Source organism: Trematomus bernacchii, unplaced genomic scaffold (genome assembly GCF_902827165.1).
Source record: "Trematomus bernacchii unplaced genomic scaffold, fTreBer1.1, whole genome shotgun sequence".
NCBI lineage: Eukaryota > Metazoa > Chordata > Actinopteri > Perciformes > Nototheniidae > Trematomus > Trematomus bernacchii.
Window position 1 is genome coordinate 3,946,817 of NW_022987828.1, and position 17,568 is coordinate 3,964,384.

A 17,568-nucleotide genomic window follows, 5' to 3' on the forward strand; every position below is an offset into this window, starting at 1 on the left:
TGCCTGATGCCAACACAAACATGTCCCGCTCACACGTTCGCAGATTTTTCCATCAAACTCTTCATCCCAATCTTGACACTTGCTTTTTTCTCAGCCTCTTCACTTCATCTTTTTTCCTTGCCGCTGGTTCCTTCTCTTTCCCCCCTGTAGCAAGTTTTTTTTCAAGCCGATGAAGATGAGGTCTGTCTGAATATCAATCACTCAATGTAATTGTCCTTTAAGGAAAGCAAGGAGAGACTGTCTCCCTCGATCCATCTCTGTCTCTTTCGACCTGCCGTGCGCGACCCTACCCTGGGGCTTCATTGCAAGAATGATGATAATGAGGTAAATCTGGTGAGGGATGATGAATCTACTCAGCTCTGTCAATGCTACATAATGGATGCTGATCACTCTATTTATTGGCCTTGTTTCCTCTGTCACCTGCAGTGTTGTCATATTGGACTGTCTGTCCTCACAGCTGTTTGTCCTTAGTGGGCTCAGTGAACCGGTTGAGCTCCATGGCTGCGGGCTATGGTTCTCTCTCTATGCGTGTGTGTTTGTGTTTATCGCTGTAGGATGTCATTTGAAGTCTGGTGGAGCTTCACAAAGTGCTTTGAATCCAGCAGGCAGGAGGGAAGGAGGACTGGAGTCAGGGGAGGGCCGGAATAAAAGCACTCCCAAGTCAGACTCCAATCTGGGAAGGGGGGAGGGCGGAGGTGGGATGCTGTGCTTTTGTTTGTTTAATTTCGAAGCCTAAGAAAAAAACCTGACCCCCTGTTTTTTATTGTCCCTTTCTCATTGTTTAGTTTCTTCAAAGTGTTCTTCCTCCAATTCTCTCTTGCTCTTTTCCCCCCTACCTCTCAGTGTTGGGATAGTGATGGCACTGGAGGGGACAGTAATGACTAACTGACTGTAAAGGTAATGATAAAGTACAGATGCTTTAGATTCCTCTCTGGCTAGAGGCGCTAGGGCTAAGAAAATTACATGTGTGTGTGAGAATGAGAGGCGAATGAAAAGAGAGGGTAGAGAAAAAGACACAGGGCAGAAAGAATAACAGAGACAGTTCCCCAGTCTGGCTGACACAAAGACAGACATTTTCTATGATTCATTTTCCTCGCCAGTTATTATAGCAGTGAGTGTTGTGTGTTTGTGTGCGCTCCGTCGTGCCTTTCCTCTCCACTTGTCGATTAGAGTCTCTTGACCCGTCTTTGACCAGCTTTCCTGTCTTCCCATCGTGTCACCTCTGTCCAGATTCCTTCTATCTCTCTCCCACGCATGCCTGGCTTGTAGTGTGGCCTCGCTTCACCACTGTCACTCCGACTCTCGGTTACACTGCGCTGAAGCTCTGACCTCCACCACCGAAGAAGGGGTCTCCCTACGCCATTTGCATGCAGCATTCATGAATAAGAGTGGGAGAGAAGTTACTGTATAAGCATAGGTTGTCATCTGGCGTCTGAGTCTACATGCGTGTGTTCTTTCAATTGTGTTCGAAGAATACCCAGAAGCCTGTGTTTGCTTCCTAGCTGTCTGCTGTCTGTCATTAGAGTAATAAAATACTTGCTGCGCTGCACGACGATGAATTCTTGTCTTCCTCCATTCCGCACAAATTGCCAGCTGCTGAGCTCTGATGGATGTTTGTATGCTGGCCCAAAAACACAGGTTCCACTTTAAACCCGCTGCTCCATTATCCCGGGGAGAGACAGGGGGAGAGAAAGAAGCTGTCGGTCTGTCTACTACCTCTGTCATCCAAAAGTGTTTTAATTAAAATGTGCCTCTCTGCAGAGCTCCTCAACAAACACGCACACACTGAACACACAGAGAAGGGTTTATCCAAATACACAGAGCTCTCCTCCAATTCTCTCTCGCTCAAAACCACCGTCTCTCTGTGTTTGTCTGTCTCTGCTGCCATTATTCCTCTGCCTTCTTCTTCTCTCTCTCCCCGTGCCCCCTCTCATCGGGCCTGCGGATTGACAGGCAGTGTTTTTCAGCCGATGTTTGAACACAGAGCGATCAATGCCGGACAAAGAGAAAAAGCGGGGGTGAGGGGCAACACAATTGGTTATTGACAGTGAATTCAAAGTCTGAAATACTGGAGGCGACAGCTTAGGAAGAGGAGAGGAGTTTGAGCGAGGCATATGTGATAAATGTGTTGAATGTTTACGGCGAAGCATCACTTCTGGGTGTGCTTACTTTTATTAATTACATGTGGTTCTGCCGAAAATTGTCGAAAAGTTGTGTTTTCACAATTATAAAGTGTGATTTTGTTATAAATTACAGTTTGTACTTGTTCATTCAGATTGGGTTTCAATATTGGTATGCAGTACAATCCCAACCAATAACTACACACACTCAAATGGAGTAAGCCAGCAGCAGCTCTGCTGGGATTAATATTGGTTGAACACCATGTACACCAAAAACAGATTTGCTTTAAGAGCAGATTGGTTCAATGTAAATATTGGAAAGGGGTTAGAGGATAAAAACAATATTTCATCATCTCTCATTTCGATTGTTGGTTGTGTTTTTAACATACTTATGATACATTGCTTTACTGCTATGTACTAAATAATTAATTACTTAAGAAGTTTTGGAATGTTATTAGTGTTACTATATTAACTGTTTATTTATTCTGCAAATTATTCAGTTGCCTCCAAGTCTGCTTCATGGAGGGTGGTTAATCCCTTATTTTAGTCCATGGACAGGGCCAGCTTCAATGATGTGCCCATTGTTTGCTCTTCTCCACAAGCACACATTGTTTGATGCGTCTCACGTGGAGACAGGCCAAACAGGGGCAGTGGCAGGTCCTAGATATTTGAAGGGCTAATCATTGTTTCCTTTGGAGATTGTCGCCATGGACCTGTTGAGTGCGGTCTGACACTAAATGCTTGATTGTGACAACCTTGGACGCCCATTCCTTTTTCCAAGCAGATTGGGTCGTTTTCCCCCTAAGTGGTCATCTGGGTTGAATATGTCTTCTTGGATTGTTAGATGTGGAGAATATTTGACTTTGTCCAAGTCATATAGTGTGTTTGTGATCACACTAAGCTAACTCATCATCAAGCCTTTCTGTGTAAATTGTAGACTAATGGTGTCTAAGTGGAACAAAGCGTGCATTGGTGAGGGTTCATTTTGGGGTCATGGGTTAGTAGTAAATCAATGTAGTTGGTGGAAGGTTTAAGAGACATGTTTGGCTGGAGAGAGTCAGAGACAGATTAAAGATGACGGGTCACTCCTGGATTGCTGTGAGGCCTGAAGCAGCTTTCGTCCTTTCTGCCTGTCCTTTGGCCACAGCGCTGCCAGGCTTTTTCTATGAAACGGAAAGTACCGTATTTTCTGGAGCCTCTTGAATCCCTGCTGGCTTTGGTTTGAATCGAGCCGCAACTTTTTTTCCCACTTCCTTCATGCTCTCTGTGTTCCTCTTAGCTTTCCTCTAATGTCTCAGACAATCTTGTCGAGGGGATGGGGGTGGGGGGGAAGCGCTCCCTTTCCCAAAATAGGAGATGGTATCTTTCTAAGTAGTTTCTCTTGTTCCCTGGTTGTGGAATAACTGATCAGGATGGGCTCGATACATTTTGAGAAAGTGAACGCTGCAAATGCGTCTGCTTAAACCTCAATGTAGAAAAGAGATAGTAGCACTGTAACACTGCTGTGTATTAAAAGCCCCTGAGCTATGCCTGCATGTTTGTGTGTTTTGTCTGCATGGAAGTGTGTGTGTATGTCAAAAGGCTGGAAATCCCCATACCTTTTTGAGCATGTCCCTGAACTCCATCCAATCTTTCATTTAATGCTTGTTGAATTCTGATTATTTTCCCAAGCAGAGCAGAATTTATATCTGGAGGACAGATCCATTAACAATTGATGTAAAAAATCTGAAAGTGATGATAGGAGTTTGATCGTAATTGATGTTAAGAGATTGCATAAAGAAGACAACATTTCTGAAACATATCTTAATAAAGTGCATAGTTGTATTTGTGTAATATACTGAACAAAAAATGTGTTCTAGTAGTAACTGATAATCACATTATAATAATGATCATAATTTTGTCTTATAGAAATATTATGATTCATTACATAATGGTTATTAAACATTACTATGATCTTTGTAAAAGAAATGTCTGAGCAGTTATGAGAAACTATGATACCTAACCTTTATAAGTCCTTATTGAATTCTTTATAATGTGCTATGATTAGTGTTTTAAAGCATTATGAAAATTGATAAGTGCTTATAACTATAGTCATACAGAGTTCTAAGCAGATCATAATACATAAATATGTTGATAATGAATTGTATAGTAATTGGCGTCCTACACAGTATCCAAAAGCATTGTAGGTTATTATAACCCTATCAGTACCTAAATCTTTCCACTGCTACAAAAACTCGTATAATAGCCAATAAAATTACAGCATTGATATACTGCCTGGGATCCACCCATCTTTATTAGTCGAGTCAGAGATAGAGGTCAGAAATATCGCGTCCTTCCTGCGAGGAGAAGCTCTCGGCAGCGTTGCCAGGAGCAATGTGTCACATCGGAAATGTCAGGGAATAATGTGTGAACAAAAGGACCTGGTGGAAGGTCAGCCGCTCTCCTCCCAGCTGAGAGGCAAGAGCAGGAGGCCTACATTCACCAGATTGCTGGCAATACAAGGAGGCAAAAATGTCCCTTCATTTACAGTGGCAACTGTCAACACCTTAAATGTGTCTCTGAAATGGATTGGATTGAGACAAGGTGTCACACACACACAATATTCTCCCTCCAGGTGTGTGATAGCTTATTGATCCCAGAGGGACACATTTGTCACTTTGGTTATTGCTCACCTCTTCAACAGTGAGGTCAGGGTGCCGGATTAGCCACAGAGCGGCCATGAAAATAATGATGGGGTCTTGCTGCTTTGCTCGAGTACGCCTCCAGCAGGCGGAGACTTTAACTCTTTCCATTGATTGTATTCCCTTGTGTGTTTGCAGAGAGCACTGACTACAGCGATGCCGAGGTTCTCCCTGACTCCTTCCCGTCTGCACCGGCGGAGCCTCTCCCAGAATTCCTCCTTGAACCAGAGGACGCTTTCATCGTGAAGAACCGGCCAGTCCAGCTGCGGTGCCGGGCCTCGCCAGCCACCCAGATCTACTTCAAATGTAACGGAGAATGGGTCAATCAAAACGATCACGTCACCAGAGAGAGCCTGGACCAGATCACAGGTACACATTAAGTTATTTACTGTAAACACACACGAAGTAGTGTCACCTTATATTTCACAGACATAAACATCATACTCAATTACAAACATAATTTCCAACTACATAATCCATTAGCTCCCACAGGAGTTTATGTGCACGTTAACTGCATTGGGCCTGCAGCCAATGCATTATTTATATGCGCTGTGAAAAACATGGCCCACTAATCTCTCTCTCTCTCCTTCACTCTCGCTTTTTCTCTACTTTCCCTCTCTCTGTCTCCCTCTGCTCAGGTCTGGTGGTGCGAGAGGTGGACATCTCAGTGGCGAGGACGCAGGTGGAGGAGCTGTTTGGGTTGGAGGACTACTGGTGCCAGTGTGTGGCCTGGAGCTCGGCTGGCACCACCAAGAGCAACCGGGCCTACGTCCGCATTGCATGTCAGTACCAAGGCTGTGTGTGTGTGTTTGTGTGAGAGGAAGGAAGGGAGACAGCAGAAGGGCAAATGTTTCCGACTTTTTGCTTGTCAAATGTGTCAGCTTAAGTATATATGCAAATAAAGTTGCCGTAGCTCTCTATCTAAGTCCCCCGTGGTAATGGGTGGCATGGTGTGATTGACACTGTGCATCTTTATGAGGGTATGAAGGGAAAGAAAATTCAACACATTGACAGGGACTTTTGGGGGGCTTTGCCTAGTGGATGTGTGAGTGTTTGTTGTTTATGTTAGTGACATTGGCTGTCACACAGTGTGTCACTGCTGTCACACGGAGCCTTCACTCACTGCTGACTATATCTGTGTCGCCCCCTGTAGACCTGAGGAAGAACTTTGAGCAGGAGCCACTGGGGCGGGAGGTGCGACTCGAGCAGGAAGTGCTGCTGCAGTGTCGCCCCCCCGAAGGCATGCCAGCTGCCGAGGTAAACCTCTCCCTCCTCTATCACTTTTGGGGTTCCTTCTTCGGTTTTGATATTGTAGGGTAATAGTTCAAGATTGTTAATATTTATCGCAAGGGAGATGGCAAAGCGGAGATCTAAATAATAAGTTATAAAGCAACATAAACATTATATTCAAGGCAAACATTCAAAGGGCTTGCCAATAAAGTTTGAGAGATTTAAGTCTATCCAGCGACATGGCACCATCAAGAAAAAACTCACAGATAAACATAACGATCTGTGATAATATGCGCTGCTTTTTAAGCAATAAAGCTTAAATTTGCTTTGTGTCTTAAAACATTAAGCTGCTTTGACTGCACAACAATCTATCAAACAGTTTTAATTTTCTCATTAAACAACAGTGCAATTATATATATATATATATATATAAAAAAATGTAGATTTTTATTACTCAAGTAAACATTAATGTTCTTCAGGCTGTATTGTATTATTAATACTGGCTAAATAACAAGTTGTAAAAAGCTCTGAGCAATAAAAGTATAAAAGCTCATGTGAAGTGATCAAAGTAAGAATACAAAAATAAAAGTGAGAGAAAGCCACAAATTCATATTTTCCTGAGCAAACCCAAAATGATCAAATATTGACTGTGCTGTGTGTGGTGGCTAAATAATCTGCAGGTTTATAGTGTTTACTGAATGTCTCTGTGTGTGATGTGCTCACTCATGTTTATGCATACACACCTGTTGATTTGTACAATGATTCTTCTGAAAAAATATCTCACAAAAGAATTAAAGCAATGCTTCATTCAAAATTGCTTCTGTCGAGAGTACAGACGCTTTTATCGCTTGTTTAATTTAACAACAGAAATGTTGGCTGCTATGTTACTTTTTTTATTTGCATCCATTTTCATCCCTTTGTCTGAATATGTATTTCATCATAACAAAGTTCTGATTGATGTGTATCTGTGTGTCTCTTTCCAGGTGGACTGGTTGAAAAACGAGGATGTCATAGATCCATCGCAGGACTCCAACTTCCTGATCACCATCGATCATGATCTGATCATCAAACAGGCCAGACTCTCCGACACCGCCAACTACACCTGCATGGCTCGTAACGTGGTGGCAAAAAGACGCAGCAGCACAGCTACTCTTATTGTTTACGGTAATACGCACACGTCTGTGGGAAGGTTTTATGAGATTGGTTTATGAATCATGACAGAACATAAAATCTTCCATGTGTTTCTTGTCAGATCGCTTCAGTGATGCAGTATTTTAGTAATAAAAAGCAGCCTAGAAATGAGAAAATCTTACATTTTAGCAGCTCGGCACCAAGATTAAATTATTGAATGTATCTTGTACTTCTGTGTAAAACACTGTTGAACATTTAAAGGAAATATGAGTCAGATACCACCATACTTATTTGAATTATCAATAGTAAATACTTTCTGTGTTTACAAAGCATATGAGCGTGGTAGGCAGATTGAGAGTGGATAAATGGGGTGATGAAAAAACAAAAGTTAATAATGTATCTGATTTCATCACATATATTTAGCCTGATTACATTTTAAAACTGGTTTTACTACCTATCTACCATGTCATTACTGTTTAAGTTGACTCGGCTATTAATTGCCAGGCTTGCTCACTCTGCGTGTGTGTTGGTGTGTTTCTCCATCAGTGAGCGGAGGTTGGTCTTCGTGGACTGAATGGTCAGAGTGTAATGCTCGGTGTGGGCGGGGCTGGCAGCGACGAACACGCAGCTGCACCAATCCCGCCCCTCTGAATGGAGGAGCCTTCTGTGAGGGCCCGCCCTTCCAGAGAGTGACCTGCACCACACTGTGCCCAGGTAAGGATGAAATACTCATCTTTACTATTCATAACGTCTTCAGACCAAGTAGTCATGCTTCTGGAATATCAGGACATTTCCCAAATGGGCCATTTTGCAGAGCTAGGATGAATTTGAAAACTTTTTGATGTGCTGAGTTTCTCAACAAACCATGCTGTTAACAAACTTCCACTCAAATACAACTTCATCAAACATTTGGTCATGTAACTGCTTTGATTTCCTCATGAAATGTCACCTACATCAGGAACAGTGAATAGTGTTATCTGATGTACTGCCACGAACCTTTCTGCCCTGTGTGCCAGACTACCCTGACTCCAAAGTCATTTAAAACAAACCACAGAATGCATTTTTGCAATTTGCTAAATGATTCACTTCGGGCCATTACATATGCATCGCGCCACATTATAGCGTCATGCCCAATTCCCCTCTACGTGCAGTGATGGAAGTATTTAGCTGCTGGCTGGCTGTAAAGTGACTCACATCTCTGCTGTCTCATTCCAGTGGATGGAGGCTGGACAGAGTGGGCAAAGTGGTCCGCCTGTGGGACAGAGTGCACCCACTGGCGCAGTCGCGAGTGCCAAGCCCCCCCACCTAGAAATGGAGGAAAGCACTGCAGCGGCAGCATGATGGAGAGCAAAAACTGCACTGAGGGGCTGTGTGCGCGCAGTAAGTCACCTGAGCAATGTGTTTAAAGGATAGTAAATATGTGGCTCATTTATATTTATTTAAAAAAATATCCCAATTCCCCAGTTGGTGCTACAATGAAGATAAGCAACTGATTAGCTAAGTTCACTTTTGCACATAGTTCAACTTTCTATTATCCGACAGAAAATGGTCTTTCTGAGGTATCTACTGGGATTAAGTCCCCAACGGAAAATGTAATGTGTATAGGTGGTTGTTGAATTATAATAGTAGTCTTTAATGCGGTTATATTTTGGTTCACAGTTCACAGTTCTATAAAGTGTGTTGCAGTTCAAAGCTATTTGTATAGAACTGTATTCCCAAGGTGATTTGGCGCTGCGTGAATGATGTAGCAAGAGATGAAAGGAAGAAACAGCTAAATCTCTGGCAGATGTTTCACGAGGCAAGATTTAGGTTCACAAAGAGACAAGGCAAGTGATCCACATCTGAAAAGCACACAGATGGAGAGAGAGAAATAGATAAAGTAAGGGAAGGCTAAAGGAGCGTACGGAGTGGGAAGCGAGCATGACACAGCCGAGTCGAGAAATTAGCACAGGGAAGAGCATATGAGAGTGAGTTAGACTCACACTGACACCAAATGTGCAGCCCGTGATGAGCTGGGAGGAATCCAGCTGACAGTGCATTAGAATCTTTGAGACGCACATCCACAGAGGCAGTGAGATACATTGAAGAACACACTTTAAAACACATACGCACACGCCCAAGCATGCAGACTACCCTGGTAAATACACGTGCAGAGGACGGATCATATGCACCCTGTGTTTCAACCTTATCAGACTTGCATGCGAGCCCTGACATAAACAGGCTTCTATGGAGCAGCCAGATTAGACAAATACACTCTCTGATTTGTCTGTACAGAGCAGAGGGCTCTCAAGAGGCTGTCAGCGAAAACATGCACTCAAGTGGCTCTGGCAAAAAGGAGAAAGATGGGAAGCACTGTGCTGTTGAAAATCTGTAGATGTGTAGCTTGGCAAACTCCAGGTTCCTGGCTTATTTATTTCCCCAGCACATTAATATGATTATTCTGCAGGCACATATTGTCCTGATGACATTATGAGGCTCTCTCTGATGTCTCACTCATTGTTAATCCCTCTGAGGATCAGCTAAATACCACAGTCATAAATGTAAAATGCTTCGAGACACCACAAACCATCAACTCCGCTGCCTCTTAGTAGGTTGTAATTGTTATTGGCTGAATGGAAAAGTTGGAGGGGGGGGCCATTTGGTGTTTTGATGATGCTTAGGAGAGAATGTTATTCGCTTTGAGATGTAGTTAGTGGCACGATCCTGAAAGACCATTTCGACATTCATCAAACCACTCGGGGATGATTCACATTGGTGTTGTCTAGGAAAAGATTGTTCCCGTCAGGATAGAGTTGGTTTTTTTCTTCGAATGATGAAGGAGATAACATACCCTGTAGGGTGTTTACAGACACAGTTTCAATCGACATTGTCCCCCTCATGAACCGCAAAACACCAGTGTCCTTGTTCATTTTCCAAACTATCTTTTACTTTGCCACTACCATCCAAATGATCCTAATCTCTCTCACAGTCATTTCTAATACTCGGTTTTTATACATTATATAAACAATTATGCACAACGTCCTTTCACAATGCCGCCCATTGTGACACAATTCTAGAGGAGGTTATTATTTCTTAGATAACAAGTATGTTTTCTTGCTCTCAGTGTGCCTTTTATATTTACATTTCCATTTTCATATTGATGAGCTATTGTTTACTCTGCTTTGTATTATGTTATTGTATCTTTCATTTGCATAACGACTAGTCCATCCATTTTTATGTTATGTTTTTTTTCCTTTTCTTCTTCTCTTTTTTTTTTCTCTTGTTCAAACAGATAAAAAGATTTCTATTGAACATGCAAGCCATCGTAAGTTCACCTGCCCATGACTTCACTCCTTTACTTCTTCACGCTGTTTTAGTGTGTGTGTGTGTGTGTGTGAGTGTGTGTGTGTGTGTGTGTGTGTGTGTGTGTGTGTGTGTGTGTGTGTGTGTGTGTGTGTGTGTGTGTGTGTGTGTGTGTGTGTGTGTGTGTGTGTGTGTGTGTGTGTGTGTGTGTGTGTGTGTGTGTGTGTGTGTGTGTGTGTGTGTGTGTGTGTGTGTGTGTGTGTGTGTGTGTGTGTGTGTGTGTGTGTGTGTGTGTGTGTGTGTGTGTGTGTGAGAGAGGATTCGTAACATCTGTGTTAGCACGTGGCGCCTCATGCGTCCATCCACACTTTGTTGTCACGTCGGATGGAGCTCAGTGACAACACGCCTCACCTTCTTGTCTGGCCTGCTTATGAGTGTTTCTATCCAGTCTTGTCTTTTATGTTGACTGAGCGTAGCATCGGTTTCTGAGCTGGCTCTGCGTTAGCACATTGCATCGGTTACATAACACCTTGCTGCAATTCAATTTAGAATCAAGATACAATTACAACAAAGAGATCAATAGATGTTGGTGCAAATGAACTAACTGTCTCCATTCTGGCTCTAACCCAACATGTCAGGAGAAAAGAAAATCTCTGTTATGAAAGGAGCTAAAAATGACAGGCCTCTAAACTGAGACTCTTTGATCTACAGGCTATGAGGTAGCACTTGCTGTAAAACAAATTAAAAAAAAAGCAGTCTGACTTTCAGTTAATCTGTGATATAGTTTACATTTGAAGTGATGCTAATTCCTGTAGCTCAATGTGACGTGGACTCAGGGGAGAGCAGCCGCGGTAATGTACCTAATTCGCTATTGTTCCGTTTCTGGTAATAAGTGCGGATGGCTGTCTGATTCAGTTCCATCGAGCCACGTAAGCACGGGAGCTCTCCTCTCAGTCTGCCTCCGGCTTTCCTCTCCTCCACCCTTTCTTCTGCTCTCACTGCTGCTCTGTGGTGCCTGTGCTTTCCTCCAACTCCCCCCCCCCCCCCACTCTCTCCTGCTCTTTTAACAAGGGCCTGTTCCTCAAGCGCCGCAATCCTTATCTGCTTCCTCCTCATCACCACACTTATAATCCGTCTGTCCTCTCGACAAATCACAACCTTATCTAACTCCTTCCCATCCCTTTTGCCAAATTGCCTCTCATCTAGCTCTCTCTGTTTATCCAGCCCCCTCTTCGTTTTTTTCCTCCTCTTTGTCTCCCGCCAACCTCGCTCCATGTCTGCTCCTCTTTTCCGCTCCTCTTTTCCGCTGTGGTGTGACTGGCTCACGTGTCAGGGTCCGGTATGGCAGTGTTAGTGTTAGGGAGTCAGGGCCAATCACTCAGCAGGAGAAAAGAGAGGGAGCCCAAGCAGAGAGCAGGTGAAGTTATGGCCAACCACCCCGCCCCCACCTGGTGTGTGTGTGTGTGTGTGTGTGTGTGTGTGTGTGTGTGTGTGTGTGTGTGTGTGTGTGTGTGTGTGTGTGTGTGTGTGTGTGTGTGTGTGTGTGTGTGTGTGTGTGTGTGTGTGTGTGTGTGTGTGTGTGTGTGTGTGTGTGTGTGTGTGTGTGTGTGTGTGTGTGTGTGTGTGTGTGTGTGTGTGTGTGTGTGTGTGTGTGTGTGTGTGTGTGTGTGTGTGTGTGTGTGTGTGTGTGTGTGTGTGTGTGTGTGTGTGTGTGTGTGTGTGTGTGTGTGTGTGTGTGTCTCTGAAGGATAGGAGGAGCTGTTTATTAGTGTTGCTTCCCTGGATGATCTGTTTTAACCAAACAAAGCTGCAGCTTTAGCTAGAATTAAATTGAACAACGGGAACATCCTAGCAGGCACACTGCCAGAGTGAAAGAATAGTTGTTGTTTTTTTAGGTCTATCTTAAAGCAACACTCACATGCTCACAAGTGCATCATTCGTCCTCTCTGTACTGGCTGTGAAGTGATCCCCTCCCTAATGTGATTCCAAGGTAACAGATGGGGGACAGAATCATTAGTCCTGTGTCCCTGTGAAAATGCATCGTTGCATTTGGCTTAGGCTTAAAAGAGTGATCTGAGTTCATCACATAAGGTGAACACTTTTAGGGATGTACCAATCAAACTTTTTTTCTCTACTGATTCCAATTTCGTCCCCAACTTTTTTAAATGTCTGTTAACGACTCGCTGTGACTGATTTTTTGACACTCATAGCAGAAACAGTGAATTTAATAATGACATGACAAAGTAACTGTATTTTATGTAGAACGGTCATAACTGATCGACCTAAATCGTTTTCCTATTATTGTCTGATGTTAGAGCTTAATTGCATTTAATTATTATTATTACTATGCACCAAAAATACTCAAATTTAAGATAAAGTTCTTGATATGACTTTCGAATTGTCTTATTAGCTTCACCTAAATTAAGGGATGCATTTTTACGGAGTGTGGATACCATCATTTACATTGGAATCATGCTAAGCCAATAACTGATTGAATATATGGGCAGGTCAGAGTTGTTATAAAAAAGACTTAGAAAATGTGAACCATCTTCAACCAAGGCTGCCCATGTGAAAAAACTCAGGTTATTTTAATCAGTGTTTAATGTATTGATTACATTTGAATTAATCAGGTATTTTAATATATTGTCACAAGTGACTCAAATAGCTTGTTGTGTCCGATCTGAAATCCAAAGATTGAAATAGAACATTTTTATTTTTTTTAAACCATAAATCTTGACATCGAAAAGCAGGAGCCAGCACATGTTTGGAATTGTATCTTGATACATTTCTTAAAGATTAATCCAATTCCCAATTTGTTTTTCTATTCTGTTGACTGACTAACTGCTTCAGCCCTAACTTGGCTCCAATAACTCATTTATACTACTTTCTGCTTCAACGGGTTGTAAATCAGATTATATCTCTTAAATTGTGTTTTCTTCGCTCTTGTGCTTCCCTGTCATTTGTTCCTGTGTGTTTCCACATGTATCTCTGTATGGCGGTCTCACCCCCTGCTTCCTCTCTCCCCCCCCCAGCTCTGGCCCCAGGTATGGGTGTCACCGTCTACGCTGGCCTGGTCGGGGGCCTGCTGCTGTGTGTGATCCTGGTGTTGTGCGTGGGAGTGCTTGCATATCGCCGCAGATGCCGACATCTCCATGGAGACATCACCGACTCTTCATCTGCTCTCACTGCCGCCTTCCACCCTGGCAATTACAAGCCTCCCAGACAAGGTAGTTTCACACACTGACTCACACGTAGGCCATTCAAAACAAAATGTCGCTTTTTGTCATTGGTATGTTTTCACTTATCTTCTCATTCACAATCCATTTCATTATCACACTGCTATTTATATCGTCGCTTGAATTAATTCTCTTTATACCATTTATCTCCTCTCGCCTCAATTCTCCATTCGTTGCTGCATTTCATTTTTTACATTTGCAGCATTTGTCACGGTATCCCTTCTCTTGTTCTCGACATCAAATATTAATTAGCGACATTAATCCATTTCACTCGCGTCACTTTTAGCAGTCGGAGCCCTGCCTGTGTAATTTCTGGTGATAAGAGAACAGCTCCTCTCTTCTCCACAGATAACCCTCACACTCTGCATCCCTCAGCTCCTCCAGATCTGACAGCCACAGCGGGGACTTTCCGAGGGCCGCTCTTCTCCCTGCAGCAAGGGGTCAACGACAGCCCACACAAAATCCCCATGACCAATTCTCCCCTGCTGGACCCACTGCCAAGCCTCAAAATCAAGGTGTACAACGCCTCCACTCTGTCCTCTCTGGAGCTCCCCGCTAACATGTGTTTAGGCGATGGGGAGATCCTAAGTCTGAAGTCGGTGGGAACTATGGGTAGAGAGCGGGATTACCACAGCCACACCATGTCCAGAGAGCCTGGGCTGAGCACCAGTGCCACCTTGGGTAATCTGGGAGGACGCCTTACCATCCCCAACACAGGTAATAAATATCACATGTAGCAGAAACCAGTATTCATACACACATGACATGTTCAGTTCATCACCCCTAACACAACTTTAATCATGACGCCTTCTCCCTTAGGTGTCAGCCTGTTGATCCCCCCAGGGACCATCCCCCAGGGGAAGTTCTACGAGATGTACCTCATCATCAACAAGTGGGACAAAACGACGTGAGTGCCCTTCATCTTTACTCTTCTATTTCACTCATCTCCTCCGCAAACACGAGGCTGAACCGACCTCAATTCTCACCTCAATCAGACATTTTCCAAGCACGTCTGGCCTGCTGCAAACCACTTGAAGTTTATTTGAAAGTTCTATCGATTTTTCTGAAGTTAAAAAACGGACTTGTCGTAACTTCTACACTGAATTCTTTTTTTTGTGGATTCATTTCTTGCCAATTTTCTGGATGTTTGATATTGTGTTGGCCTCAATGCGTCAATACCAGAAGACCAGAAATTCGAAAACCATGCCGTGGCCATGATGTTATTTTCCTGAATGAACTCACCTGGTATTCGTGTGTGTGTGTGTGTGTGTGTGTGTGTGTGTGTGTGTGTGTGTGTGTGTGTGTGTGTGTGTGTGTGTGTGTGTGTGTGTGTGTGTGTGTGTGTGTGTGTGTGTGTGTGTGTGTGTGTGTGTGTGTGTGTGTGTGTGTGTGTGTGTGTGTGTGTGTGTGTGTGTGTGTGTGTGTGTGTGTGTGTGTGTGTGTGTGTGTGTGTGTGTGTGTGTGTGTGTGTGTGTGTGTGTGTGTGTGTCATTTGCAGGTTACCCTCTGAGGGCAGTCAGACTGTACTAACTCCGGTGGTCAGCTGCGGTCCATCCGGTATGCTGCTGAATCGTCCTGTGGTTCTTACTTTGCCACACTGTGCCCAGCTAGACACTCCTACTCCTGACTGGACCCTCACTCTGAAGACACAGACGCACCAGGGGGCCTGGGAGGTGAGGCAGCCTCTGACTGGTACTATATCATTAATATCTCTCTGGACAGCATCATTGAACACCACTTCAATCTGTTCCCAGGAGGTGCTGACAGTAGGCGAGGAGACTTTGTCGTCTCCGTGCTACCTGCAGCTGGAGGAGGAGTGTTGCCATGTCCTCATGGAGCAGCTGGGAACGTACGGCCTGGTGGGCCAGTCCTGCCCCCCCCAGCCCGCCTGCAAACGCCTGCAGTTAGCACTGTTCGCCCCTCGAGCGCCATGCCTCTCTCTGGACTACAGCCTTCGTATCTACTGCATCCACGATACTCCTCATGCTCTCAAGGTAATGCTTGTGTGTTTTTATTTGTGCAAAAATGTCTACATATATCTTTTCAACTCTCTTCTTTCTTCTTCTTGCCTTTGTGTACTATTGCTTTACTGTTTCATAATTTATATCAATGTTAATGTTTGTCAATCTGGTGAATTACTGTTTATATACCGAAAACGACATACAGTATCCCCTTAAAGCTGCTAGGGACAATATTTTAAATATAAATACATTGATTATATCAGCTTTAGTTCTAAAGTACAGGTAAAATAGAGCTTGGTTTGATCATAAATAACAAATACTGCACACTAAACAAAAATCAAAACAAAAGATCCCCCCTACCTGCCCATATCACATTCTGGTTTTAAATTGAATCTCCCTGACGCAGAGGCAACTACTCAAAATAGTACGGCACAAAACAAAACCCTAGCAAAGAATATCAAGTTTGACTCGCTGAGTTTTTTTATTTCCATCTCCCAGTCCCTTTTGTATCAAAGTGTTCACAGACCAGCCTGGGTAGTAAACATGAGCATCCTGTGTGCAGTTTGCTGGCATCACATGACATGATTTCTGGCTGCTAAAGTTCAAACAGCTTTCCAACTGTTAGCTCTCACACATTTCCATTTTGGAGACCAACTTAGAGAATGCGCGCCGCATTTTAATTAAGCTTTGCAGAAAACATGTTTTGAAAATGGTGTTAGTATGTTAAACCCATAATTGTTTGTATTTTCTAAACCCGTCTTCTCTCTCTGTCTGTGCAGGAGGTGCTGGATTTGGAGAGGAGTCTGGGCGGAGTTTTGCTGGAGGATCCCAAGCCTCTTCTTTTTAAAGACAGCTACCACAACCTGCGCCTGTCCATCCACGACATTCCTCACACTCACTGGAGAAGCAAACTACTGGCAAAGTATCAGGTACTTACAATGCAGCAGATAACGGCCTGTTGATGTGAAGTGCCTATAAATGAGAACGTGTGTCTATTTACAGAGCACAAATCAGCAGCAGCTTGAATGACGTAGATTGAAAAAGCTATTGCTTAAGTGTCAGTGTTACCTCAAGCCTAATAGACAAACACTCCTAAAACAGAACTATGGTCAGACAAACGCTTTATTTAACTTCAGCAGAATTGCTATTTCACAGAAAATACAGCTATTCACTTCCAATCCAACCCCTCTGCTGCATTCTCTTGAGATTGCAGTCTGAACCCTCTCTGAATAAATCTGATAGTGGGCCTCATTTATGGACTTAGGAAATAAATGGTCCTCTGACACACGGGACCTAGTTGGTGGAAACACCCAATATATTAAAAAAAAGCATATTGCACTCTGCTGGAATGGAAACTGTGTTCTAGATCCTTCCTAATTGTGCTGCACAGGATAAAGCGACTTTAATCACAGTGTAGAGACCGTGTTTTCCTCAGCTTTCCCAATGTAACATTTGTCTTTGTTCACAGGAGATTCCTTTCTATCACATCTGGAGCGGCAGTCAGAGACCCCTGCACTGCACGTTCAGCCTGGAGAGGGGCAGCCTGGCCGTGTCGCAGCTCGCCTGTAAGATCTGCGTCCGACAGGTGGAGGGGGAGGGACAGATATTCCAGCTGCACACGGATATTCAGGAGGTAAAAGTGAAATAAAGTTGCATGAAAGCCACATAGCAATGCTCAAAAAAAGGTTGGTTGTAATGCTCCTCACCTTTCCTGTCAATCCAGACTCTCCCCCCACACTCGCCCCTCCCCTCCGGAGGCACCTGCCTGCCATCCTCTCAGGTGGGACCTTATGCCTTTCGCTTGCCTGACTCCATCCGCCAGAAGATCTGTGCCAGTCTGGATGCCCCCAGTGCCCGGGGGTGTGACTGGAGACTGCTGGCCCGCAGTCTGGGCTTTGACAGGTCAGATCTGCTCTACATGTTTGTG

At 43.8% G+C, this 17,568-nt stretch overlaps 1 protein-coding gene across 1 annotated transcript in view; it reads left to right on the forward strand.

Annotated features, from left to right (window-relative positions):
• The window catches only part of unc5b (unc-5 netrin receptor B), a 48,752-nt gene that overhangs the window by 27,102 nt on the left and 4,082 nt on the right, over positions 1-17,568 (forward strand). The window contains exons 2-16 of the mRNA XM_034152620.1: positions 4,940-5,170; positions 5,440-5,583; positions 5,955-6,058; positions 7,015-7,195; positions 7,709-7,876; positions 8,378-8,542; positions 10,434-10,466; positions 13,477-13,671; positions 14,029-14,397; positions 14,500-14,587; positions 15,179-15,353; positions 15,435-15,674; positions 16,421-16,570; positions 17,110-17,274; positions 17,365-17,543. Of these exons, the coding sequence (XP_034008511.1) occupies positions 4,940-5,170; positions 5,440-5,583; positions 5,955-6,058; positions 7,015-7,195; positions 7,709-7,876; positions 8,378-8,542; positions 10,434-10,466; positions 13,477-13,671; positions 14,029-14,397; positions 14,500-14,587; positions 15,179-15,353; positions 15,435-15,674; positions 16,421-16,570; positions 17,110-17,274; positions 17,365-17,543 (2,587 nt within the window). The remainder of the gene's footprint in view (positions 1-4,939; positions 5,171-5,439; positions 5,584-5,954; positions 6,059-7,014; positions 7,196-7,708; positions 7,877-8,377; positions 8,543-10,433; positions 10,467-13,476; positions 13,672-14,028; positions 14,398-14,499; positions 14,588-15,178; positions 15,354-15,434; positions 15,675-16,420; positions 16,571-17,109; positions 17,275-17,364; positions 17,544-17,568) is intronic.